The sequence below is a fragment of the Podarcis pityusensis genome, assembly GCF_964106645.2.
Source record: "Podarcis pityusensis genome assembly, chromosome: 6".
In the NCBI taxonomy this organism is placed as follows: Eukaryota; Metazoa; Chordata; class Lepidosauria; order Squamata; family Lacertidae; genus Podarcis; species Podarcis pityusensis.
The window spans coordinates 2,953,771-2,980,858 of record NC_138030.1 but is presented as its reverse complement, the minus strand read 5'-3'; the positions used below and the strand labels follow the sequence as shown (position 1 = coordinate 2,980,858).

The following is a 27,088-nucleotide window of genomic DNA, read 5'->3' as shown; positions in this document are numbered from 1 at the left end:
TTAAGATTAAGAATCTCATGCTCTACCAACTGAGCTATCCCAGAGCATTTGAAATAAAACACATTTGTCCCCTTCCTTTTTTTGCTATGTATCCGTTCAACCGCTTTTGCTGCAGCAGATCAGAAAGGCTTGGTGTTGCGCATGAAAAGCCCAAGAGGCCTCTGGGAGATGAACGCATTGCTTCCATTCCAGGGTTTGAAGTAGGAGCATCAAACAGGATCTCAAGTTTCATCTCTGGAAGCGAAACATAGGCGGAAAGATGGTGCCTCTCCCTGGATCCTCACAGGTTGACTATCGACTGACTGTGGAAGGAGTTTAAGCACAGCTCCAGTTTGGACGACACGCCGAGCCAAACCTTGGCTTGGCTGTCATGCCACACTTAGCTAAAAGGACCAGAGGGGAGCAAAAGTCACTGTGCTCTACTCTCCAGAAAGTAGCCAGCAAATTTCTGTGGCTGGAATTATTGTTATGTGCAGACGTGTCCATTGTCACTTGATTGCCTCTTATTTTGCCATGGCCAAACACTCAAATATTCTAGGAAGCCCTGGGTCCCTGTGTTTGCTTAAAAAGGGGACTAATATATATGTTTTTTAAAAACATATACATGTGTGTGAGAGCGCGTGTATCTATAACCTTTAGGTTAGATTACTGCAGTGCATTATATGTGGGGCTGCCTCTGAAGGTGGTTCAGAAACTTCAGCTGGTACAGAATTCGGCAGCCAGGTTTCCAGTTGCTTTCTGGGCCCAACTTAAAGGGCTGGTTTTTACCTATAAAGCCTTAAACGGCCCAGGACCGCAATACCTCAAGGACTGCCTCTCCCCATATGACCCTACCCGGACCCTGAGATCATCTTCTGAGGCCCTCCTTCCTGTGCCTCCTCCACAAGAGTTCTGGAGAGTGGCAACACGAGAACAGGGCCTTCTCTGCAGTGGCTCCCCAACTGTGGAATGCTCTCGCCAGGGAGGCTCACATGGCACCAAAATTAGGCTCCATCAGGCAAAAACATTCCTCTTCTCCCAGGCCTTTGGCTGATTAAACAATTGATGCCCTTTTAAATGTGTCTGTCGGGGTTATTTTATTCGTAGTAGTATTATGTTAGGTATTTTGTGTTTTTATTTTGTAAAACACAAAATACCCTTTGAATGAAGGGCAATATATCAATTTTAATAATAATAATAATGAGCTTGTGTGCACACATGCAAAGAGAACATGAGGGTTTCTAGGGTGAGGTCTCTGTTTGCATATATGCACACACATAACACAATGTCGTTCCCCTCTACGTCAAATAAATAAACACAGAACATTGTTTTTAAATACTTAAGTATGTTTTATTTAATATTATTATTATTATTATTATTATTATTATTTTTAAAAAGGTATAACTGTTTGGTTATCCCTGGGATAACAAATGCCAGAAAGAACTGTTCCCTAACTCTACCCATACTCATCCGTGTGTGTGTGTGTGTGTGTGTGTGTGTGTACAATATCAATCTCTCCGCTAAACAAAAATAAAAGGAATTTGGCCAGCCCTTAAGAAATATTCCAACATCCACAACTGGGCCTCGCCTTTATAAGGACCCAGCGAAGTGTCACAATAGGAAGCAAGCCTTCAAGTTTCCCAGAAATTTTCCTAAGTTGCAATGTTAAAAAGGAGGAGGAGGTCTGGGTGAGTACAGAAAAAAGCTGTCTTGATGTTGCGGCCACAGATATCTTGATGTTGAGCAAGCAAACCTCTGCCTGCATGCCGATGTGGTTTCTTCCTCTCAGCCCCCTTGCAGCCCCCCTGCCCAGCCAGATCTGCTCTGGGGGGGGTGTCCCCCAGCCCCCAATGCACAGGAAGGGACTTAACAGCTTGAGAGAATGGGGCTTAGCAGGCTGGTGGGGTTGGGGTGTGTGTGTGTGGCTGCATTGCAAGGCGTGAACAGCATCATTTTTTACCCTGATCATTAGTGTGGCGTGTCCTTTACGATCGCTCCCTTGGGAAGCGCAATTTGGACTGCTGAGTCGCTGGCAAATTCATCATTTCTGTCCCGCTGGGGACGGTGATGATGATGGCGGTGATGATGCGATGCCTGCCTTTTTGCATTCTGCCAAGCCTTCGCTAAGAAGCCTTTTGAAAGCTCACAGTCCCCCAGCTGGCGGTCAGGAAATAATCAGAGCGCATCAGCTCTCTGGCGTGGGGGATTGCGCCAGGCTCTGACTCTCCTCCTCAGTCTGGAAAGCTGTTTGGTCTAAGAGCGCAGCAGAGGGCAGGGTTAGGTCAAAGGGCGGGGAGGGGGGAGAGAAAACCCACCCACCTCTGTTTATCGCTGGCAGCCAGCTTCCTGCGCTGTCGGGAAAGAGGCCACTGGGTGTAATGTTCATTCGGTACAGGAAGTTCTTGCAAAGCCCCTCTGTGCTCCTGCTGCAATAGTAGTTGTGCAGAAGAGATTTTGGCAAAGCGCAGCTTCTCTCGTCGTCGTCTGGGAGCAACGGGACAAACTGCGCCGGCCAAAACCCTTCCTTCGGTCCAACTGTTGGCGTCTCTGCTCATCTACGAACGACTGCTTTGTTCCACTCCATCCTGCTATTTTCGCTTCTCTCGATCGCACCCACCTACACGCGCAACTGAGAGACCTGGCGCGCCATCTGGGAGAGGAAGCCATTTGTTGTGCAAGAACTACCTCCATTTGGCTAAAAAAAATATATAAAGGCAACCACTTGGTTGTGATTTCTGGAACGGCTGAAGTCCCTGAATTGTTCTTCCTGGGGATAATTGAACCATAGAAATGTAGGTTTGGAAGAGATCCTAAAGGGTCATCTAGTTGAACCCCGTGCAATGGGGAAAAAATATCCTCCAAAGAATCATCTGTTTCTGGGGAGCCCTGGCTCTTATTCCTCAGCCGGACCCTGAAGCTGGCGACCTCTGTGCCTGGCATTTTTTACCATCTGAACCTGCAGAGAAGTCCCTTGGGGCCGGCTCTCCTAACAGTTTCCTCCGTTTCAGCGAGTGGAAGGGACTGAGGTGGGTGATGGATCTGGGTAGCTATTTGTGGGTGCTGCCGGTTTCTCAGCTGAGCGCATTTCATGGTGCCAGGAGATTGGAACAGCCCTTGCCAGGTTTTGACTCCAACCAGTCCGATGTGCTAAGCTTCTGTGCTTCCCCCCCAAAAAACGCCTGGAAGAGGGGTCATTTCAAACACCCCGGGAGGCAGGAGAAGGTCAGCTTCATCCGCAGCAGAAAGGGGTCCGTGTGCTTGGCTCGTCTCTCCTTTGGCACCAGGGTCTGCGGAGCCCCATCTCTCCTAGGGACCAGGTGCCTTTTCCCAGGTGGGAGCAGGGCTCTGATGTCCTCTTCGTCACTAAAAGGCGATGCTCCATACTTGCGCTCAAGTCTCCGGTGGATCTGTCAACAAGAAAAAGGGGCGGGGAGTGGTGAGAAAGCGTTCCTCCCAAAGGAACCGGGGCCAGCAAACAACAGAGTAGTAAAACAATACTAATAAAAATAAAAACCTATTTAAAAACAGGACAGTTTGCAAGACTCCCTTTGCCATTCCGGCCACAGATGCATGTCTCGCAAAAAAGAGGGCAGTGAGGATGCTTGCAATTACAATTACACCATGCAAACATAGAATTAGCCTTTCGAAAAAGCCCAGCAAGTTACTAGCCCTTATGACTACGAAGATGAAATATACTCAGAGTTGAGAGCGGATTTCATGCTCTCTATTCAGCTCATAGTGGTGAGGGAATGGAAGTCCCCTCAAAGTATCTGTTTTACATACATTATTTACACAATGGGCCCCACGTGACTGGCTAGTTCCGGGATTCTCCTGTGGGCCAATCAGGTTGTGGATTCACTTCTACCTGGAGCTGGATTGGGTGGCTCCTGCTGACCAATCAGACTGCTGCATTGTTCTAGGACCAATCAGACTGCTGCAGTTTGGAGCCTATTGTTCTAGGACCAATCAGACTGCTGCAGTTTGGATCCTATTCAACTCAGTACATAACAGAAGGTAATCTTGGAACACATGCCAGTTAATCCCCGGGTATCGCCTGGCGTTGTATAGGTGACCACAAGGGAACCCCATCTGTGCCACCTTGAAAAAAGAAAGGTGGGGTACAAACGTAAGCAGTCCAACTCTGAGGGCTTTCTGGAGGTTCCCTCATTGCAAGAAGTGAAGCTAGAGAACCAGGCAGAGGGCCTTCTCAGTGGTGGCACCCTCCCTGTGGAACGCCCTCCCTTCAGATTCAGGTTGGTAGCTGAGTTGGTCTGATGCAGTAGAAATATATATAAAAATAAAAAAAAATTGTCTAGTAGCACCTTAAAGACCAACTAAGTCTAAGACCAACATCCCTTCAGATGTCAAGGAAATAAACAACTATCTAACTTTAGGCAGCCCTGTATAAGGAATTTTTAAATGTTTGATGTTTTATTATGTTTTTATATTTTGATGGAAGCTGCCCAGAGTGGCTGCGGCAGCCCAGTCAGATGGGCAGAATATGAATAATAAAATTATTATTATTATTGACAATAAATAAGCAGACCCATCAGTCATGGCTCTATAATAAAAGCTGGAAGAATGACAACATCGACAACGGCCACCAACATTGCAGAGACTGAGAGGCGAGGGCTTTGCGTAATGACAAGTCAGAGATATGACATCATCATGCAAACTTTGTAAACAAGCGTGAATTGAACCGCTCTCCACCCCTGTGATCTGTCTTTTTCTGTCTCCAGCACACAAGACAAAAGGCTGATGATTGCAAGCATCCTATTTCCGTCTCCCGCTCAGAATCCTTTATTTCAAACATGCCCTTCCCCAGCATAAGGCTGTCCTTGCCCATTCAGCGGGATGCAGGCCGGTGGCATAGCACCTGCTTGGCACACACAAGGTTCCAGGTTCAAATCCCTGGCATGAAGGGCAGAGACACCACCCGAGTGCCCAGGGAGCCAGTCGGCTGGATGGAGCAATGATCTGACCTGGTACGAAGCAGGTTCCTATGTCTTAAGGGAAGGGTCGCAGCGCAGAGGTAGAACACCTGGTAGCTTTGCATGCAGAAGGTGCCAGGTTAAATCTCTGGCAGTATGTCCAGGTTCACCTGGGAGAAACCCCTGACCTGGACTCCTTGAGCCTGACTCAAATGCTGGGCTCCTATTCGCTGCGCTCTGTACAGTGGTACCTTGATTTCTGAACAGCTTAGTTCACGAGCAACTTGGAACCTGAACGCTGCAAAACTGGAAGTTGGTGTTCTGGTTTCCGAACATTTTTTCAGAAGCCGAGTGTGCTGTGTTTCCTGTTGCGCTGCTAATTTGCATCCCCCTGTGTTTCCTGTTGTGCTGCCAATTTGCGTCGCCCCATTCTAATTCAAGCCATCCGTTTCCGATTGCAGTGCTCTAAGGTGATATTTGGAGCTTATATTTGGTGCTTTTGTTTTTGCTATTTATTTAGCGTTGTTTTGTTTTTAGGCTTTTTCAGTTAACTTGTTTTTGTGACTGTGTAGATCCCAGTTCAGCTACTTATTGATTGATTGAGTGACTGCGGAAATGGTTAAAAGCCCCCCCATCCAAACAATGATTATCATCAGTGCAGGTAAGGGGAAAATAATAATTTTAATTTTTATCATCTACCATATTGTTTTATTTATTTTATAGTACAGTACATTGGTTATTGCTTTCATTTTATGGATGAATGGTCTCGTTAGATAGTAAATTCATGTTAAATTGCTGTTTTAGGGGTTGTTTTTAAAAGTCTGGAACGGATTAATCAGTTTTGCATTACTTTCTTGGTTTTGGAATGCTTTGGTTTTGGAACAGACTTCCAGAATTGATTAAGTTTGAGAACCAAGGTATCACTGTATTCTCATCCCTCCCGCCACCTGCCAATCAGCACAGACAGCACCAAGTCAGATGCACTAAGAGCTTGACGAGGCAACAGGCAAACTGCATCTGAAGGATTGATGGCATGACTGGACGACCCTTCATTCTATAGGATCCCAGAGTTTGTGCAAATGACAGGTGCTAAACCTCAAAATATAAAGATCAATAGGAGTATAGCATCTAGATCAAGGGAAGTAATAGTGCCACTGTATTCTGCTCTGGTCAGACCTCACCTGGAGTACTGTGTCCAGTTCTGGGCACCACAGTTCAAGAAGGACACTGACAAACTGGAACGTGTCCAGAGGAGGGCAACCAAAATGGTCAAAGGCCTGGAAACGATGCCTTATGAGGAACGGCTAAGGGAGCTGGGCATGTTTAGCCTGGAGAAGAGGAGGTTAAGGGGTGATATGATAGCCATGTTCAAATATATAAAAGGATGTCACATAGAGGAGGGAGAAAGGTTGTTTTCTGCTGCTCCAGAGAAGCGGACACGGAGCAATGGATCCAAACTACAAGAAAGAAGATTCCACCTAAAGATTAGGAAGAACTTCCTGACAGTAAGAGCTGTTTGACAGTGGAATTTGCTGCCAAGGAGTGTGGTGGAGTCTCCTTCTTTGGAGGTCTTTAAGCAGAGGCTTGACAACCATATGTCAGGAGTGCTCTGATGGTGTTTCCTGCTTGGCAGGGGGTTGGACTCGATGGCCCTTGTGGTCTCTTCCAACTCTATGATTCTATGATTCTATGATTCTAACGCAGCATCCAAATGTTAAACTGTCTCTGTCTATGCCCAAACCCTTCACAGGCATACCACATCACATGTGTCTCCTGCTCTCACCTTCTTCACAGACCGGCTGCCCCCGTACTCCTCCAGCTGTTGACGGAAACCTGGGTTGGGATTGGCGACGGGCCGGGCTGCCTTGACGGCCTCCAGGGCGTCGTGCCAGTTCAGCTGTGTCACGGCCATGACGTACGCGAGGACGATGGTGGTGCTGCGGGAGATCCCTGCGAGGCTGGAGGCAGACGGAGAAGCCATCAGTATCCTCTGCCTCCCCTCCTGGCCTGTCGCAAGGCCCTCTGCCTGCATTCCTACCCACCAACAAACGCGAAGCCACGCTTGGGACCTTCTCGTGGGGTTGTTATTGGGGGACAACCAGCCTCCTGGAACCAACATGCTTAAGTCTGATCAGTGCATGAAGGGGTTAAAGCCATAGAGTCAGCTGTCCTGCCAGGCTCAGCTAGGTCACTCCCCCACTCCTTGGGAGGAAAGTAATCAAGCCTGTTGTTCTCCTTCCCATCTACCTGAGAAGCTCAGCGTGTGAAGAGGCTAAGCTGGTTGCTGCAGCTCAGCCGCATGGCTCTTACAAGCCACCCTTGCGTTCCTATACCAATAATTTAGGGACTTTCACCACCGTAACAAAGCCAAGTTTGACCACCTGTGTTTTCTGACGGCTGTGTGGGAAAGCACATGAATCTGACCTTTGGAGAGTTTGTAAGTAAACCGTTTTTAACTTACCAAATGTCTGGTCTTTTCCTACGATGGGGGAAGAGGGGACTGTCTTGGAAGTCACATATTTTAATGGTCTGACAGCCTAGATTTCCACACTTTACTTGCTGCATGATTTGTGATTTTAAATCTCTGCTGGGGTTCTCTGGCCAAAGAGCACTTCCCTAAAGCCCGGATCTTGGCATCCAGGCTTTTTAAACCTATTTTTCCTTGGCAACCAAAAATCATGAAGCATGAACCTCACTTCTAGAAAAGCCCTGGACCTCAAGGCAGCATTAGAGGATCCCTGGCAGGGATATGGCTCAGTGTGACAGGAAGGCAAATGGTGAGGGACACCCTTTCTGAAGAACATAAGAAGAGTCCCAGTGGGACAGAAAGGGGGGGGCAGGGAAACAGAAGGGCAAGGACCGGTACATGTGCTGCAGGGGGGCAAGACAGAATGGCTCTGTTACCCACCCCCCGCCCCCCAGAAGCCTTCATCCTCCTGGTGCCCTCCAGGTGAGCAAATACGTCAATTTTGCTTTCTCATCTTTTGGGACAAGTTACATCCCCACATTTCCATATCGGTTTGTACAGTGGACGCTCGGGTTGCGAACATGATCCGTGCGGGATACACGTTCGCAACCCGCAGCATTTGCAGCCTGCAGCGCCGCATCTGCGCACGCACGGTTGCGATTCAGCGCGCATGCGCAAAGCGCAATTTAGCGCATCTGCGCATGCGCGACCACTGAAACCCAGAAGTAACCCGTTCCAGCACTTCCGGGTTTCGGCGGGTCCGTAACCCAAAAAAACGCAACCTGAAGCATCTCTAACCTGAGGTATGACTGTAATTCTTTCTTTAATTTTTTTTTTTTAAATCCTCATGGAAATTCTCCAGCATTTTAATGCAAATTCTTCTAATATGCAGTTTTTAAATGCAATTTTCCCCAACATGCATTTTTTTTTTTTGCAAATAAAATTTCCCCAATATGCATTCTTGTATTATATTTTTTCACTAATATATGCAGTTATATGCACAATTTACTGTATGTGCAATTTTAGTACACATCGCTGAAATGTGCAAAATCTGGAGAAGTGTCCATTTCAAAGGATGGCTATTATTCCCATTTGCCAAACGTTTCAAAAAGTGCAGAAAGTGCTGAGTTGGACTCCAACTCCCATCAGCCCCAGCCAACATAACCCAGTGCCCAGGGATGATGGGAGTTGTAGTCCAGCAACATCAGGCAGATCATAGTAGGCTGTGCAGGCGTCCTGTTTCTCCCAGGGACCCACCAGGTGCCCCCCGCCAGAAAGCCCACAAGAGCCGAGTGAAACAACCCTAAAAAAAAGTCAACATACCAGTGAACAAGGCAGTTCCCGCCATGCAGGCGACAGGAATGGATGAAATGGATACATTTCTTGAAGTGTTTCTTGCTGGAAGGATGAAAACAAAGCCAAAACAGAATGTTCAATGCCAGGGAGCCAGATTTCAAGAGCAGACTCTGTACAAGCTTAGCCCCAAAAGACCATGGGACGGAATAGAATCAGAGACTTGTCCCCATGGATCATCTAGTCCAACTTCCTGCAGTGCAGGAATAACTCTGACTAGTTCTCAAAAGTTAAAGCTATGGTTTTCCCAGTAGTGATCTATGGAAGTGAGAGCTGGACCATCAAGAAGGGTGATCGCCGAAGAATTGATGCTTTTGAATTATGGTGCTGGAGGGGACTCTTGAGAGTCCCATGGACTGCAAGAAGATCAAACCGATCCATTCTGAAGGAAATCAGCCCTGAGTGCTCACTGGAAGGACAGATCCTGAAGCTGAGGCTCCAAGACTTGAGGCCACCTCATGAGAAGAGAAGACTCCCTGGCAAAGACCCTGATGTTGGGAAAGATGGAGGGCACAAGGAGAAGGGGACAACAGAGGACGAGATGGTTGGACAGTGTTCTCGAAGCTACAAGCATAAGTTTGACCAAACTGCGGGAGGCAGTGGAAGCAGGAGTGCCTGGCGTGCTCTGGTCCATGGGGTCACGACGAGTCGGACACGACTAAACGACTAAACAACTAAACAACAACAAGCTCTCAAAAAATAACTCTTACTATGCCCCATCACCCCACATGGAACTTCTTCTCTGCTCCTCTCCTTCCCTCAAGGTTTGGAGCTGAAGCGTTTCAGCTTGAAGCCGCACTTTCAGTCAAAACAGAACCAAAACTTCCTGACCTGGTTTTTGCTTCTTGCTCAAACTCAAAAGTTGCAGGACTGGAGTGAAGCGATACCGTCGAGATCTTCCTCCAGGCCATGGGATTATATAAGTGATTGTGTTTACTGGGACTCTGCACGTGGCTGAGCGACAGGTCTGCGGTGTGTTAACATGCGCGTTCCTCAGTGCACCGGTTTCAGTTTTGCAATTGGTGGCGGAGGAGAGAACACAAGCCTGGCCGCGACTGTGCAAAACATGTGGCAGACCCCAACCCAGATTCCCAACATCTCTGACTTCTGTCTCGTCAGGATTCAGTTTCAGTTTATTAATTCGTTTGCTGAAACACTGTTTCTCCCCTTCTTTTCTCAACAGTGGTGCCCTCCCTGAGGAACACCCTCCCATCAGATGTCAAGGAGATAAGTAACTATACAACTTTTAGAAGAGATCTGTTTAGGGAAGTTTTTAAATGTCTGATGTTCTATTATGTTTTACATGTGCTGGACGCTGCCCAGAGTGGCTGGGACAACCCAGCCAGGTGGGTGGGGTATAAATAGTAACATTATTATTATTATTATTATTATTATTATTATTATTACCGTTACTTACATGTTGGCCTCTGGTGTGTCTGGTAGAGCAATGCGGAGGTAGATGATTCCCTGGAAAAACAAACACCCAATGACTGAGATGAGGCTCCCAGGAGGAAAGGCAGCAGTTCAACAGGTGCAGTGCCTGCCATAAAGTCCCGGGTTCAATCCCCCAAGGCATCTCCAGGTAGGACTGGGAAAGTCCCCTCCCTGAAAGTCTGGGGAGCTGCTGCCAGTCCGTGCAGACAATACTGACCTGAATAGACCAATGACTTGACTCATTAAAAGACAGTTTCCTAGGTTCACTTGTATCTGGGCTGAGTTCAGGAGGAATTCCAAACATTTTCTTTATATCTCGCTGTGCGGAGCAGGTGGTGATCTAAGGCGGGTTAAACTTTGGGTCTTTTGCATTACACCCCAGATCTCCCTCTGCCCAATTTAACTGTTTTTTCTTTTTTCTTATAAGGCTGATTGGGAGTGGCCATAGGTCCATGGTAGAGCAACACAGAAGCAGCAGAAGTTGAGTTATACAAAGTCAGATCATTGGTCCACTTGACTCTATATTGTCTACACCGACTGGCAGAAGCTCTCTAGGATTTCTCCCCCCCCTTTTTTAATTATTAATTTTTTAAGTATTCTCCACACAACAACAACAACAACAACAACATGAAAAATAACAATGCACAAAAACAAGCATACAAAAATATATATCCAAATCTTACAAAATAATAATATAAACACTAAAAGAAAAACAAACATTGACTTCTATAATGGGTATGGGGTTGCTCGTGCGTAAGTTGCCGCCTCTCCTGGCTATGTTGCCTTGTTAAACCTTTCTGTCTGGACAGCCCTTCAATTCGTGGCTGCCTCAGTCGCTAGCAGAATCCGTCAGTGGGCGTTTCTTAAACCTATTCCAACATAAAAGTTGTTTGACGCCTAGTCTCCTCCTACTCTCCCTGCATGGAAGTCTTCTGCGCAGGGAGGGTGTGGGTAGCGGAGGACCCGTGCTCTCCCCGCTGGTGTCCAGTGAAGAGTCCTGGAGCCCTCTCGCCGATTCCCCCATCTGCCCCCCTGTATCCCTGGTGTAACGTTGATTTGCTTCCCCCTCTGCTGAACTGCCTCTCTCCCTGCTTGGCCCTTCTCCAGCATCATTTGAGAGCCTTCCCTCCGCCTCAGGCTCCGATGTCAGTTCCCTGACAACTTCCACCAATCCCACAGCACCTCCTTTACCTCTCATTGTGTCTTCCTGTTTTCCTTATCGTCTCTATCCTAGCATCTAGCTATAAATCCCTCTTTCTTATCCTTTCACTTCACAAGGTTATTCCAGACACAGCCAGATTTCTGCCCTCGAACCTTGGCTTTTAAGGTATTCCTTTAGGCACTCCCATTCCTTTTTCACTTCACTTTTGGGTTTTTGTTTTATTATATCTGTCAATTTGGCTAATTCTAAATATTCTGAACGCTTACATAACCACTCGCCCCTAGTGGGTAGCCGATTCCCTTTCCAATACTTAGCCACCAGGATTCTTGCTGCAGACGTCGCGTATAAGAAAAATTTAGTTTTATCTTTTGGAATATCATACCGTATTTTTCGCCCCATAGGACGCACTTTTCCCCCTCCAAAAATGAAGGGGAAATGTGTGTGCGTCCTATGGGGCGAATGCAGGCTTTCGCTGAAGCCTGGAGAGAGAGTGCGCACCGACCCCTCTCGCTCTCCAGGCTTCAGGAAGCTATCCGCAAGCCTTGCAAGCCCGGTGGGAGTTCCCGCGGGCTCACAAGGCTTGCGGGCAGCAGCCTGCAGCCCCGGCGAGTGTCCTCAAGCCTTGCGCGCCCGGCAGGAGGTCCCGCCGGGTGCGCGAGGCTTGGGGCGGCAGCCTGCAGCCCGAAGCACGCGGAGCCCTCCGGAGGGTGCCCCGTGCTTCGGGCAGGTGTGCGCAAGGCTTGGGACAGCAGCCGCAGCGGCGGGGGAATAAATTTTTTTTATTCATTTCCCCCCCCCAAAAAACGAGTTGCGTCCTATGGGCCGGTGCGCCCTATAGGACGAAAAATACGGTAATTTAAAATTCCTAAGAGGATTTCAGACAGGGAATCTGTCTGGAGATTCCGGCAATTGAATTTGGGACCTTTCTGCTCTCAAGGCAGAGGCATTACCACCATGCTATAACTCCAGCCCTAGCAAGTGTATTGAGCCTGGGTAAAAGGAGACTGAGAGGAGATATGATAGCCATCTGCAAATATCTGAAGGGCTGTCACATGCAAGAGGGAACAAGCTTGTTTTCTGCTCTCGAGGTTAAAACCTGGACCAAGGGATTCATGTTACATGAAAGGAGATTCCGGCTAAACAGCAGGAAGAACTTTCTGATGGTAAGGGCTGCTCAACAGTGGGACCGTCTCCCTTAGGAGGTTGTGGGCTCTCTTTCCTTGAAATGCAGATTAAAACTCACACCAACTTTCTAAACTTTAAAGGTAAAGGTAAATTGCACCCCTGACCGTTAGGTCCAGTTACGGACGACTCTGGGGTTGCACACTCATCTTCCTTTATTGGCCGAGGGAGCCGGCGTACAGCTTCCGGGTCATGTGGCCAGCATAACTAAGCCACTTCTGGCGAACCAGAGCAGTGCACAGAAATGCCATTTACCTTCCCGCTGGAGCGGTACCTATTTAACTACTTGCACTTTGACGCGCTTTCGAACTGCTAGGTTGGCAGGGGCAGGGACCGAGCAACAGGAGCTCACCCCGTCGCGGGGATTTGAACCGCCGACCTTCTGATCATCAAGTCCTAGGCTCTGTGGTTTAACCCACAGTGCCACCCACGCCCCAAATTCTAAGCTTTAAAGGTAAAGGGACCCCTGACCAGTAGGTCTAGTCATGACCGACTCTGGGGTTGCGCTCATCTTGCTTTATTGGCCAAGGGAGCCGGCGTACAGCTTCTGGGTCATGTGGCCAGGATGACTAAGCCGCTTCTGGCGAACCAGAGCAGCGCATGGAAACGCCGTTTACCTTCCCGCCGGAGTGGTACCTATTTATCTACTTGCACGTTGACATGCTTTCGAACTGCTAGGTTGGCAGCAGCAGGGACTGAGCAACGGGAGCTCACCCCGTCGCGGGGATTTGAACCGCCGACCTTCTGATTAGCAAGCCCTAGGCTCTGTGGTTTAGACCACAGCGTCCCAAATTCTAAACTTTAAGTTTGTCTAAATAAGAATGTTTTTAGCAGGTGCCAAAAAGAGTACAGGGAACATGCCTGTATGATCTAAATATTGTGCTCCCATACAGCTCCCATGAGACGCGGGTGGCGCTGTGGGTTAAACCACTGAGCCTAGGACTTGCCAATAAGAAGGTTGGCGGTTCAAATCCCCGCGACGGGGTGAGCTCCCGTTGCTCGGTTCCTGCTCCTGCCAACCTAGCAGTTCGAAATCACATCAAAGTGCAAGTAGATAAATAGGTACCATTCCGGCGGGAAGGTAAACGGTGTTTCCGTGTGCTGCTCTGGTTCGCCAGAAGCGGCTTAGTCATGCTGGCCACATGACCTGGAAGCTGTACGCCGGCTCCCTTGGCCAATAAAGCAAGATGAGCACCGCAACCCCAGAGTCGGCCACAACTGGACCTAATGGTCAGGGGTCCCTTTACCTTTATACAGCTCCCAAAGAAGGAGGAATTTGTAGTGGATTGGGACCATTGGATTAGATCTGTCTGCTGCTTTACCACCCCCACTGATGTTCAAAATCCACTGTCGAAGGCCACTGCCTAGCATTGTCTCAGAGTAGCGAACTGAAACTCCCTCCCTGCCCTCAATAAAAACCCAGCCCACTCATACCGGAATAAATGGCTGTGCGGATTCATGGATGGAGACGATGTGGGTGATATTGTGCCTGCTCAGCTGGTCGAAGTCTTTGGCATCTAGGAGCAAGAGGAGGATGAACACAGTGTGATTGTTTCAGTCTTCCTTATTTATTACCCAAGCAACTTATGGATGTGCATGCACAAACTGCTGATTGCCTGGCAAACCAGAATATGCAGAATCGCATGCTGAAATCATGTGCGCACTGAGCCCTCGCTTCAGTGCCAGACGACAGCAGAAGAACAAATGCTCAGTCTAACAAATTCTTGGATCCTGAAACAAGGAGAATATTCAGGGCAACCTCTAAACCTGTTCATGCTCAGGGACAATGTGAGCTGCAGTCCAGCAACACCTGAGGGATAGCACAGTCTGTAGACCAGGATATTCTTCATCTCAGGGTCATGGGTTTGAGCCCCACGTTGGGCAAAAGATTCCTGAATTGCAGTGGGTTGGACTAGATGACCCTCAGGGTCCCTTCCAACTGGAAGTCCAAAGATCCCCACACCTCCTCTGAACAATGGCCATCTAATGCTTTTGCCAGAAATAATGACTCAGAACATTAAACATGCAGTTATGTTTAATCAGGCCTCCAAGTGGACGCCATTGCCATTCTAAGAGAACAAGGGAGATATTCATGGTGAGGTCCAGGGCCTCTTTTCCTAGAAAAATAGCACTGCATTTAAGGGCTTATCCAAACTTTGCTTTCCTCCACTCTTTCCAGGAATGGTCTGAAAACTCTTTTTTTGGCTCCGGAACTTTCCCCACAAAAACCTGCTCTTTAAAGCCCAATTGGTGCAAACAAAAGTCCATGGAAAACCTGAACTGACGTTTGCTCTGATGCACCTTTAAAGAGCGGGTTCTGTGGGGAAATTTCAGGGGAAAGCTTTGACACGGAGCATTAAAAAGCACAGACATCTGCTGGAAAGAGCAAAACCTAAGTGCGGATAAGCCCTAACATGAGAAAATAAGGATACTGAAAAGCTGGAAGGTAGGCAGAGAAGGGTGATCAAGATGACCAAGGAAAATAAGCCTTAGGAGGAACGGTTGAGGGAGCTGGGTATGTTTAGTCTGCAGAAGAGAATCACAGAATCATAGAATTGCAAGGGACCCTCAAGGGTCCTGTAGTCGAACCCCTGCAACACAGGAATCTCATCTAAAGCATCCATGACGGTTGGCCATCTGAAGACCGAGAGCTGATATGATAGACATCTTCAGATATCTGAAAGGCTATTGCATGGAAGATGGAGAAAGCTTGTTTTTCTGCTGCTCTAAAGGGGAGGACCTGAAGCAATGGATTCAAAGGACAAGCAAGGAGATTCTGAAAGGTGCATATTGTATTCTGCTAGAATGGGAAACAAAAGATGAGGAGGTGAAGTCGGTCATAATCAAATGGGCACAAGATATAGGACATAATATACAATTGGAAGACTGGGGAAAATTGTGGAGAACAGATTTAAAATTTACAGACTGTTCTCTTCTGAAAAAAAATTATATGAAAATGATGTATAGATGGTATATAACACCAGTACAGATTGCAAGAATGTATAAAACCGGATCAAACGTATGCTGGAAGTGTAAAGAAAAAGAAGATAACCTTTACCATATGTGGTGGGAATGTAGAGAAATTTTTTAAAAATTGGGAAATGATATATAATGAGTTGAAGAAAATGTTTAAATTAATTTGTTATGTTGAAATACTTAATAATTTTTTTTAAAAAAAAAAAGGACAAGGAAGGAGATTCCAACTAAACATCAGGAAGAACTTTCTGATGGTAAGAGCTGTTTGACAGTGGAAAGGACTCTATCAGAAGGTGACGGAGGCTTGGAAGCAGAGGTTGGGTGGCCCTCTGTCAGAGAGCGAGCTCTTCAGCTGAGATTCCTGCATTGCAGGGGGTTTGACTAGATGACCACAGGGGAACCCCTTCCAATGCTACAGTTCCAGGAATCTATAAGTGAACAGGCAGTCGAGCACAGTCCTTGGGCGCCATGTGGCTTACAGGTTTTGAACTAACCCACCCAAGGAGCCACGCCTGCCTGCCTGCCTGCGCATTCCCAGGTAGCTGCTTTGGAACGAGTTCCTTTTCACAACACAAACAGGAAAATGCAACTTTCTCCAGGAGTTCCTGGAATTCCAAATGGGCAAGAGAAACGCTCAGGTCTTGAAGCGCTCAGGTCTCATTACATAAGTTGGAGTTCTTGTTATTAAATATACCAAGAGAAAAAGAGCACACCAAGAACTCAGACTGTTTTACAATTTATGTAAATTTAGAATTTCAATGTAAGGTAAAGGTAAAGGGACACCTGACCGTTAGGTCCAGTCGTGGCTGACTCTGGGGTTGTGGCGCTCATCTCGCTTTATTGGCCGAAGGAGCTGGCGTACAGCTTCCGGGTCATGTGGCCAGCATGACTAAGCCGCTTCTGGCGAACCAGAGCAGCGCACGGAAACGCCGTTTACCTTCCCGCCAGAGCGGTACCTATTTATCTACTTGCACTTTGACGTGCTTTCGAACTGCTAGGTTGGCAGGAGCAGGGACCGATCGACGGAAGCTCACCCCGTCACGGGGATTCGAACCGCCGACCTTCTGATCGGCAAGTCCTAGGCTCTGTGTCCCACAGCGCCACCGTTTCCCTAAGAATTTAAATGTATTTTCGTGTAATATTTGATACTTCCAGCTGATGAAGGTGAATACATCGAAACAGGGCCCTGTCTTGGCTTCTGATCCGTAATTGACTTCTGACTTCTGCTCAATGATTGAAACTAAGACCTTCACGTCAAACCTGACTATGGACCAACATGAAGTTACTGGTTTCTGATCCATAATTGGATATACATATCCTTATGAGTTTGAGTTTGTATCTCTGTTTGAGTTTGTAATCTCTATTTGAGTTTGCAATCCTTGTCAGAATACATACTTTTGAACGGATTAGTTTTTGTTACAATTGACTATTGATTTGCGAGTAGGGACCACTCCCACTATTGAAACTTATAGAGTGGCACCTCAGGTTACATATGCTTCAGGTTACATACACTTCAGGGTACAGACTCCGCTAATCCAGAAATAGTGCTTCAGGTTAAGAACTTTGCTTCAGGACGAGAACAGAAATTGTGCTCTGGCGGCGCGGCAGCAGCAGGAGGCCCCATTAGCTAAAGTGGTGCTTCAAGTTAATAACAGTTTCAGGTTCAGAACGGACCTCCGGAACGAATTAAGTACTTAACCTGAGGTACCACTGTATTGGACTGAGTTTCTGGTGTGATCTTTTCTCCAGGTTTCGTTACAGGCAGGGTAAGAGCAAACTGGCGATACGCCAGGCCTCCTTTTCCTCCCTGTCCTCCATGACAAACACACACTTGACATTCCTTCCAAAGCAAATGCTGAACCCAGCAGATCGTGAAACCAGTGAAAAAAAGACAGTCAGGGAGCCAAGAAATTACACAAAACAAAAGAATTGCCGTGAAAATCCCTGAAACGAGAAGTAATCGACTACAGAATTCAATTAAATAACAAAAACCAAAAAATTTAAGGAAAAGTTAACCTAGAATTAAACAAAGACTTAATGAGATGCCGGCTACAAAACTCGTTTAACTGAACTAATCAGTTTCCTCAAAAGGAAATAAGGAAATTATAAACCTTAAATGATTTTAAGTGATATCAAACGAACTCAAGAGCAGGGCTGAAACGCTTCCTTGAGTTTACAAAAAAGGTATAAAAGCCTCAATGACAAGTTTTAAACATAGCCTTATTTAAGAGAACCAAAATGAAGATCATGGCCACTGGTCCCATCACCTCCTGGCAAATAGAAGGGAAAGAAATGGAGGCAGTGAGAGATTTTACTTTCTTGGGCTCCATGATCACTGCAGATGGTGACAGCAGTCACGAAATTAAAAGACGCCTGCTTCTTGGGAGAAAAGCAACGACAAACCTAGACAGCATCTTAAAAAGCAGAGACATCACCTTGCCGCGACAAAGGTCCGTATAGTAAAAGCTATGGTTTTCCCAGTAGTGAGGTATGGAAGTGAAAGCTGGACCATAAAGAAGGCTGATCGCCGAAGAATTGATGCTTTTGAATTCTGGTGCTGGAGGAGACTCTTGAGAGTCCCATGGACTGCAAGAAGATGAAAGCTATCCATTCTGAAGGAAATCAGCCCTGAGTGCTCACTGGAAGGACAGATCCTGAAGCTGAGGCTCCAATACTTTGGCCACCTCATGAGAAGAGAAGACTCCCTGGAAAAGACCCTAATGCTGGCAAAGATGGAGGGCACAAGGAGAAGGGGACGGCAGAGGGTGAGATGGTTGGACAGTGTTCTCGAAGCTACCAGCATGAGTTTGACCAACTGCGGGAGGCAGTGGAAGACAGGAGTGCCTGGCGTGCTCTGGTCCAGGGGGTCACGAAGAGTCAGACACGACTAAACGACTAAACAACAACAGGCAGTAATAATAAGAAATTGAGGTTTCAGGTTTCAAACAATCTCAAAAACAGGGCAGAAACTCAAAAACAGGGCTGAAGCGCTCCTGACTGCTGATGGATCAGTCTTTAACATTAGCAGATCGTGAAAGGCTGGGCAGGCAGGTTGCAGCAACTGTTGCTTCTGCTACTGCTGGGGTGGAGGTCATTTTTCGGTTTGGGGGCCACATCTCCTCCCAGGCAGCTTCCTAGGGGCCACCACATCCAAGGGGTGGGAGGAGCCATGGGGGAAGTGAGCGGGGGCAGGAGGCAACAGCAGGTGGGACCCTAAGTTACAATCCAGCCTTGCCAAAAGGGCTCTATACCAAATCCCTTCTCTCCAACACCCGGGAAGCCTTATTAAAGTCTTGGAGGATGGATTCAAGCCAAGCAAAAGCACCCAATTTTTTTTATATGCGATAACTGCAGCAAGGATATTGTTAGCCCAAAGTTGGAAGCAAGAAGGAATGCCAATTAAATAAGAGTGGCAAGAGAAATTGATGAACTATGCTGAGATGGCGAGATTCACCGGGAAAATTTGGAACCGGCAGCACCAGATTTTCCTAAAGGAATGGAAGAAGTTTTGTAGATGCAGTGGTACCTCGGGTTACATACGCTTCAGGTTACAGACCCTGCTAACCCAGAAATAGTACCTCGGGTTAAGAACTTTGCTTCAGGATGAGAACAGAAATCGTGCTCTGGCAGCGGGAGACCCCATTAGCTAAAGTGGTGCTTCAGGTTAAGAACAGTTTCAGATTAAGAACGGACCTCTGGAACAAATTAAGTACTTAACCTGAGGTACCACTGTATTTGGAAAGCAGTTGCAATCAATTGACATCGCTTGTAGGGTTAAAATAAGTTTTGTAAGGAGTAATATAGAAATTATTGTGAAAAGAATTAAGTTTAGGTATTAAGATTTGGATTTATGGCAATAACTGTAGTAACAAAATGCATAATTAGAAAGGATTTTAGAAAACCACCAGTTGAGGCTGAAGGAAGTCTTAGGCTGTGATAGTCAAAGATTTTGAAATGATGTTTAAAAGGATGATATGCTGGAAAATATGTGGAAAAACCAATAAAAAATTATTATATATATTTTAAGAAAGTACCCAAGGGAGGTACTGAACGGGGCCAGGAAAGTTCTCACCTGGCAGAGAGGCCTGTGGGCATTTGGCCCACAGACTCAAGATTCCCTACCCCTGTACCACAGAATCAGAAAATCATAGAGTTGAAAGGGATACCGGGGGATCATCTAGTCCAACCCCCTGGAATGCAGGAATATGCAGTTCTCCCTTACGAGGATCGAACCTGCAACCTTGGTGGTATGAGCACCGCACTCTAACCAATGGAGCCATCTGTCCATGGAGGCTTTAGCTGAGATTCCTACATTGCCGGGGGTTGGACTAGATGACCCACGGGGTCCCTTCCAACTCTAGAATTCCATGATTCTATTATCTGTCTAACATTTGACTCAGCAGTTTTTCCTGCTGACACGCTAAAGGAAACACCAATCCAGAATAAGTATTTGCTTCTCTCCCCGCTGCCCCAGGCATGTTTCAAAGGTCAGGACAACAGGCAGAGATGCAAATGGCGAAGTCTTCCCTGCCCTGAAAATGCAGCCACAGGGAAAGCCGCAGCTGGCCTCTCTGGGCCTGCCAGGCATTGACTGGGCTAAGACAGGCACAGGATCCCCACCAAGGTTCACAGCAGAATCCAAAAGAAACACGGGCCTCTATTATTCCTCCCAGGATCTGCAGCACGCCCATTTTTCAGACGACTCACCTATGAAGTTGCCGAGGAAAAGCCCAGGGAGAATCTGTTGGACACAAAAAGGAAAGTCGCTGTCAGTTGTAGCAGCTCTGAAGGATTTCTGGCAGGAGTTTCTCCCAACCCTTCCTGGAGGGGGTTGAACCTGAGAGCTTCTGCTTGCAAGGGAAAGGCTCTGAGTGCGCGCCATAAACATTTATTAATTTAAATACTTTTATTTTGCTTTAAACAAATACACATAAATATAGACAACCAAAATGACAAAAGAAAATTCCTTAATAGTAGTAATAATAATAATAATAAGGAAAAAAGCTAAAAAAAACTACACAAAATATCAAAGTACATGGCATAAAACATAAGCCGTTATGGAAAAGGAAAAAATAAAAAGGAAAGAAGAAGAAGGATGGGGAAAAAAGGAAAGGAAAAGGAAAAGGGGGGGGGAGAAGGAGGGGGAAAAGGGGGGGAGTAAGATGAGCCAAAACACAGGAAGACTCATCTCTTGTACTATAAACATTTAAAGCACATGACTTCCCCTATGGACTCCTGGGGCGATAGTTTATTAAGGGTGCTGGGAACTGTAGCTCTTTGATGGGTAAATTACAGTGCCCATAGGCAAAGTGAAGCGATGCAAACACAGAACAACTTCTTCTTCTTCATATTCTTTTTATTTCTTTTCATGGTACAGAGGCTTTCCCCAGGCAGTTGGAGGTTTCTCTGAATTCTGACTAGGGTTGCCAGACCTTCGGGTCCGACCTGAAGTTCAGGTTAACCTGGCCCTCTCCAGCTGGCAGGTGGAGGACTTGAATATCCGTGTCAGCAAGTGTGCTTTTAATTTAAAAAGAAACTTATTAACTTTGCATGCAACTTTGAAGCTTTAGCCTAGCAGGAGCTGGCTGCAAAATATAGGATAGACACTTGAGGGGCTGGGTCCTGCGTTCCTCCCCTCCCCTGTCCCAATTAACTTCCGTCTCCAGGGGCCACCCCTGTGACATCGCCAGAACCCGCCCTTAAGTCTCAGGTTTGAGCCCTGAAATTTCAGTGCCTGGGATGCGCTGGATGTGGCAACTCTGACAACATTCAGGCTCTGTGGGGCTTCATTCAGTGTGTGAGTGCCCTGAAACATAAGCACTCATGCCTCTTCCTTTTCCTTTCTCTGTGGTTCAAAGGCACCTGATCTCTCCAGGGCTGTTGGTTTCACACATCTCTGCATAGCTGTCAGCTTACAGATTTGAAAATAAGGGACCAGCAGCCTCGGAAGTAAGGGATCAGCAGCCAAAATAAGGGATTTTCATAGCACAGATATGTTCAACTTCTGAGCCCCTCCCAGCCAAAGGCAGAAAGCCCAGCCAGCAGCCAAACGAAGCCTCAAGCGGTGGTTCCCACAGCGCAGCAACCCGGCAAAGGGGATGCATCAAGGAAAACCACCGTCACCTCTCCGCTGGGAAGCGCTGAGCAAAGGCGAGTCCCCAGGCAAGGCGGCTGACTTGATCAGCACAAGGCATGCAAGCTCCACCCCCCAGTGGTTCTTAGACTCCTTATTGGGTGAGCATTACAGCCAAGCAACACAGTTGGAGCCTCCCTCCTCCCTGGCCAGCAGGGAGGGAAGGAGAGGAGCTGCTTCCTTTGAAACCCAGGAAATTTAAGGGACATCATCAATAAGGGACAGCAGCGGGGATAAGGGAGTTTCTCGCCAAATAAGGGACGGTTGACAGCTATGCATCTCTGTTTGCTATGCTGCCAAAGTGCTGAACTGAGATTTGAGGGAACCTGCAGGGCCTGGCAAGCTCTTAGGAAGTGTGAGGGGTTGAAAGATCTGAGAAATCGGGAGCCTCCTATCGGCTCCGCTGGAATAATTCTGATTTGCTGGTGTTTGCTGGGTTTGGCCAACGCCCCTTTGCAAACCTGCCACAGTTGCTACCTCCATCACCATTGACCACAGACCAAGACCACCAGTGATGGGCAGTGAACGCCGAAGCACCCTGGAGGGTCCTTTGCAAGCTCTGGATGGCCCTTTGACGTCCCAATTTAAGGACGTCAAAGCACAAAGTAACTCGACATTGTGACACCAGGTGGTTGGTAAAGGAGCAGCCTCGCCCACCTTTCAAATCAGGTTGAGGAGGATAGGATCTAGCTTACAGAAACAAAAAGGGTTTTCCACAAGCTGCACTACAGCATACAGAATAGGCACCATGTGCCCTCTATTCTGTAAGCTCCAGCACCTCTTTGACGATAAGAGTCATCCATAACACCATCTATTCCTCTTGGGAATGTGTGCCCAATAATGGCATTAAGGGAAAATGAATAGGGAAACCTCAAAGCTATATTGGTTTCATACCTGCCCACAGACTGTCTCGCCAGAGTGGTGCATGCTCTGGTTATCTCCTGCTTGGACTACTGCAATGCGCTCTATGTGGGGCTACCTTTGAAGGTGACCCAGAAACTATAACTAATCCAGAATGCGGCAGCTAGATTGGTGACTGGGAGCGGCCACCGAGACCATATAACACTGGTCTTGAAAGACCTACACTGGCTCCCTGTACGTTTCCGAGCTCAATTCAAAGTGTTGGTGCCGACCTTTAAGGTCCTAAATGGCCTTGGTCCAGTATACCTGAAGGAGCATCTCCACCTCCATCGTTCTGCCCGGACACTGAGGTCCAGCACCGAGGGCCTTCTGGCGGTTCCCTCATTGCGAGAAGCCAAGTTACAGGGAACCAGGCAGAGGGCCTTCTCGGTGGTGGCGCCTGACCTGTGGAACGCCCTCCCTTCAGATGTGAAGGAAATAAGCAGCTATCTTCTCTTTAAAAGACATCTAAAGGCAGCCCTGTTTAGGGAAGCTTTTAATGTTTAATAGATTATTGTATATTAATATTCTGTTGGAAGCCGCCCAGAGTGGCTGGGGAAACATAGCCAGATGGACGGGGTATAAATAATAAAATATTATTATTATTATTATTATTATTATTATTATTATTATTATACCCATTCTCAATGTATCCTGGGAGGAAGGGCTGTGGAATCACCCCACTAAGGCTCCTTGTGGGATGGCAGCTTCCTGGAGAATAGGAAGGCATATCCGTTGAACCAGTTTAGTTCTGCAACGGAGGCAGAATTCTGTCGCATTCTCAAGACAGAGATGGTTGGCAAGCTGGGTGCTTGGGCGTTAAGGTGGTTGCCTGCTTTAGACAGAAGCACAAAAAACAACCTCTGCACATTGGGAGTGCTCTTTGACCTCTCCTTGCTGTTGGATTCCCAGGGGGACATAATAAGAGCCCGCTGGATCAGGCCAATGGCCCATCTAGTCCAGCATCCTGTTCTCACGGTGGCTGGCTGAGCAGTTGGCTGTGGGAAACTGGCATGCAGGATTCGAACACAAGAGCAGCTCTCTGCTCCTGCAGTTTCCAGCAGCTGGCATTCAGAGGCATTGCTGGCCAGCAGCCATCAACAGCCCCCTCCTCCCTGAAGGAAACAGTGGCAAAAGACACCTGGTGAGCAGTTTGGGCTTGTGAGCTGACTGCAACCTTTCCTTTCAAGCCACATCCTTGCTACCGTCACCTGTGCACTGGTAACTTTGTACCGGTAGAGAAGTTGCTGGTCCCGGCCCTACCATTGGACAATGTGAGGGGATCACAGCTGCAGCCCCTAGCTGCCCCTCCTAAGCCCCCTGGCCATTGTCCTCTGTGGGACTTGACATCTTTCCGCAGGGCCTGCAAGACAGAGCTGTTCCGCCTGGCCTTTGGTTTGGACTCAGTCTGACCCTTATGTTTCCCTCCCCTTATGGTCTTGATTTATTGGCTACTTTTAAAATGAGGCTGCATTTTAAATTGCATTTTAACCTGTATTAGAAATTGTTTCTCTCCCCCCCCCCCCCAATTATGTTTTTACTGTAATTTTACTGGTGTTAGCCGCCCTGAGCCCAGCTCTGGCCTGGGAGGGCTGGGTATAAATAAAATGTATTATTATTTATTTTTTATTATTATGTTTAAGAAATTAATTCTGCCTACACTTTGGAACTCCCTGCCTCATGACACCAATCAGGCACCTACTCTGCACTCTTTCCAGTGCCTGATAAAAACATTCTTGCTTAGCTAAGCCTACGCAGACATGAAGGTGTATGTTTTAATCTACTTTTAGTTTATTGCTGTTTTTATCTTTTGACTGTTTCTGCTGATAAGTTTATTGTTTCATTCTCTTTGTGAATGGCTTTGAGGGTTTCCCCCTCTAATCACGCGGTGGGAGAGAGCTGCACCATCGCTAGGTGTGTCAAATTCAAAGATCCAACTGCTAGTCCAGCTGGCATCTGTGTCTGCTGTGGGGAGGGGTGACCATTTTGTCCTCCCTCTCAAGTGGCAAAAATGTCTGGGGCCCACCCTGAGGGCTGGGGTGTGTCCCTTAAATCAGAGGAGGTTCATTGTGGCAATAATAATAATAATAATAATAATATGCCGCTCATCTGACTGGGTGACCCCTGTCACTTTGGGTGGCTTCCAATAAATTAAAAGCTTTGTGAAACATCTCTGGGACGTGGAGCTGGTGGCGCTATGGATATTGCTGAACTCTTATCATCCCTGACAGGGGCTGGTAAGAGATAGACCCCAGCTATACTTGTTTATTCCATTTCCCAAGATTTATAAACCCCTTACGTACAAAATCTCAAAGTGGTTTACAAAAATAATAAAATTGTCTGTTTAAAAATCACAGTTAAAAACAACTATTTAAAACATTCAAATAAGTAAATAAATACTTGGGCAGCCCTTGTGTCCCCCCCGCCCCCCGCTTGAAACAAACCCTCTTTCTCAGCCTTGCCCCCCAGGCTGGTGCCCTCCAGAGCCTAGAACCCCCATCAGGCCTTGCCAGCCACAAAGGTACACTCCGTAGCAGCTTTGCCCAATCGCATTCACAGACAAAGTTTCCTCTACACATCATTAGTCATACCTTGTTCATGCCATTGCCCATGGTCCAAACCACACTCTAGGCAGAGAGCAGAAGTTGTCCTGGTGTGTGTGTGTGTGTGTGTGTGATTCTCTTCCACAAAATCCCCAGCAATAGGTATGGAGCAGGGGGCGAGGTTTTTCTCTCGCTAGGCCTGGCAGAGTTTCCCACTGCCTCCCTTCACTTCTTAGGACCAGGCAGGAGGTGGAAAGGATCTCTCCAAGGTGGCAGTTCTGCTTGCCCCTTGGGGAGCCGATAAATCAGCTGCAGACCTGCTGCAAACGCCCGGCCTCTTTCTCCTTTCCTCCAAGATGGCAAAGACGCTACTCCTGGAAATGCCCTTTTCCTGGCCGCCTCCTGTGGCTGGCACGCTGACAGTAGAGGATAAACTCCACCTCTTTCGTAATCGTGTGTGTGTGTGTGTGTGTGTGTGTGTGTGTGTGTGTGCCAAGGGCAGGCGGTGCTGCTGCTGCTGCTCCACCGCCGGGACAAAGCTCCAGTGTTCACAGAGAACAAAACCTTTAGTCTCCCTGGCTCTGTGACAAGCCAGGGCTGTTGGGGCATGCAGGGGAGATGCGCCTCCCTGCCTCGGAAGAAGGGTGGCCGGTGCGCAATTACGCAGCAGCCTGCCGCTTCTCTGCTCAGTTCCCGGGACATCCCTGCAAAAAAACAACAACGCTTTCTGGGGAGCTGTCCCAGCAGCACACAGGCCTCTGGATCGTGGGTGAACATGGCAGGCCTCCTCTAGTGTAATGTTGCGCAGTAAGGCAGGCAGAAGGCTGCTTGGGATCTACAACTCGAAATCTGTGATTCACTGCAGCAGCAGAGAGTGTGGGAGGCCGGCAGAATGCAATGTTCCCGGCGCGGAATGTACGAGCGCAGGGCCGCCTGCCTGCCGCAGATCGAGTTACATGTCCCTTTACGAAAATAGAGTCGGCAAAGCACGAGGCCACCTTAGCTGGGCGGAGAGAGAGACCTCTCCGGAGCGATCGCCGGGGTTTCCTATTGGTTTAGGAGGAGGAAGAGCAGCAACGGAGTAAAATGGGATCGCGTGTGGCTGGCTCTGCCTTTATTTTTATTTTTTTAATTCTATCTTTATTAATTTAAAATACATTTATGAAAAACAGACGTACATACAAGTAAACAAACATACAATCAAACAAACAAATAACAGAAAAATCAAACCACCACACTATAAGATATAAGAAGATTAATATAATTATCATCATATACACTCCTGGTATTGAACACAATTATAAAATTTATAGGGAAAAAATTAAAACTGACTTCCAATTAATCTCACTGTACTTTATCCATTACTTTATACCGCACAGTTACATATTTCTTATATAATTTCTTTTTACCTCCCTACAAACTTATATTTATACAATACAGGGATCAGTCTAATTCTGCCAAAATGTTTCCTTTTATTCCATAGTTTTCTAAATATTCTTTAAAGATTCTCCAATCCTTATAGGCTGGCTGGCTCTGCCTTTAAAGCTGCAGAACAACACCACCCTCACGAATTGTATTGATGGGAGCGAGTAAGCGCATCAGAAGAGCTTGCTGCCCCAAAGTTAGCTCAGGTGGTTAGAGGGTGGTGCTGATAATGCCAAGGTCCAGGGTTCAGTTCCTATGCGGGCCACCTGCATATTCCTACCTTGCAGGGGGTTGGACTGGATGACCCTCTGGGTCCCTTCCAACTCTACAACTCTCTGATTCTATTCTCACAGTGGTTGAAACCAGATGTCCTCAGATGGGAAGCCTGCAGACAGGAGAAATGTAAAGTATTGCACTTGGGCAAAAAAAAATGAGAGGCACAAATACAAGATGGGTGACCCCTGGCTTGAGAGCAGTACATGTGAAAAGGATCTAGGAGTCTTGGTTGACCACAAACTTGACATGAGCCAACAGTGTGACGCGGCAGCTAAAAAAGCCAATGCAATTCTGGGCCTCATCAATAGGAGTATAGCATCTAGATCA

General features: G+C 47.3%; 2 protein-coding genes across 2 annotated transcripts in view; both read right to left on the bottom strand.

Annotated features, from left to right (window-relative positions):
* The window catches only part of FOXS1 (forkhead box S1), a 62,863-nt gene extending 39,924 nt beyond the window's left edge, over positions 1–22,939 (bottom strand). The window contains exon 1 of the mRNA XM_081011391.1: positions 22,512–22,939. The gene's annotated coding sequence lies outside the window, so the exon portion shown is untranslated. The remainder of the gene's footprint in view (positions 1–22,511) is intronic.
* On the bottom strand, positions 1,305–25,670 carry DUSP15 (dual specificity phosphatase 15). Its single transcript, XM_081011631.1, has 7 exons — positions 25,109–25,670; positions 20,192–20,225; positions 13,943–14,025; positions 10,148–10,197; positions 8,701–8,775; positions 6,694–6,868; positions 1,305–3,386 (listed from the first exon to the last, which is right to left on the bottom strand). The coding sequence occupies exons 1-7, from the start codon at positions 25,127–25,129 to the stop codon at positions 3,171–3,173; spliced, it is 654 nt and encodes a 217-aa protein (XP_080867757.1). The 5' UTR covers positions 25,130–25,670; the 3' UTR covers positions 1,305–3,170.
* Between the last annotated feature and the right edge of the window lie 1,418 nt (positions 25,671–27,088).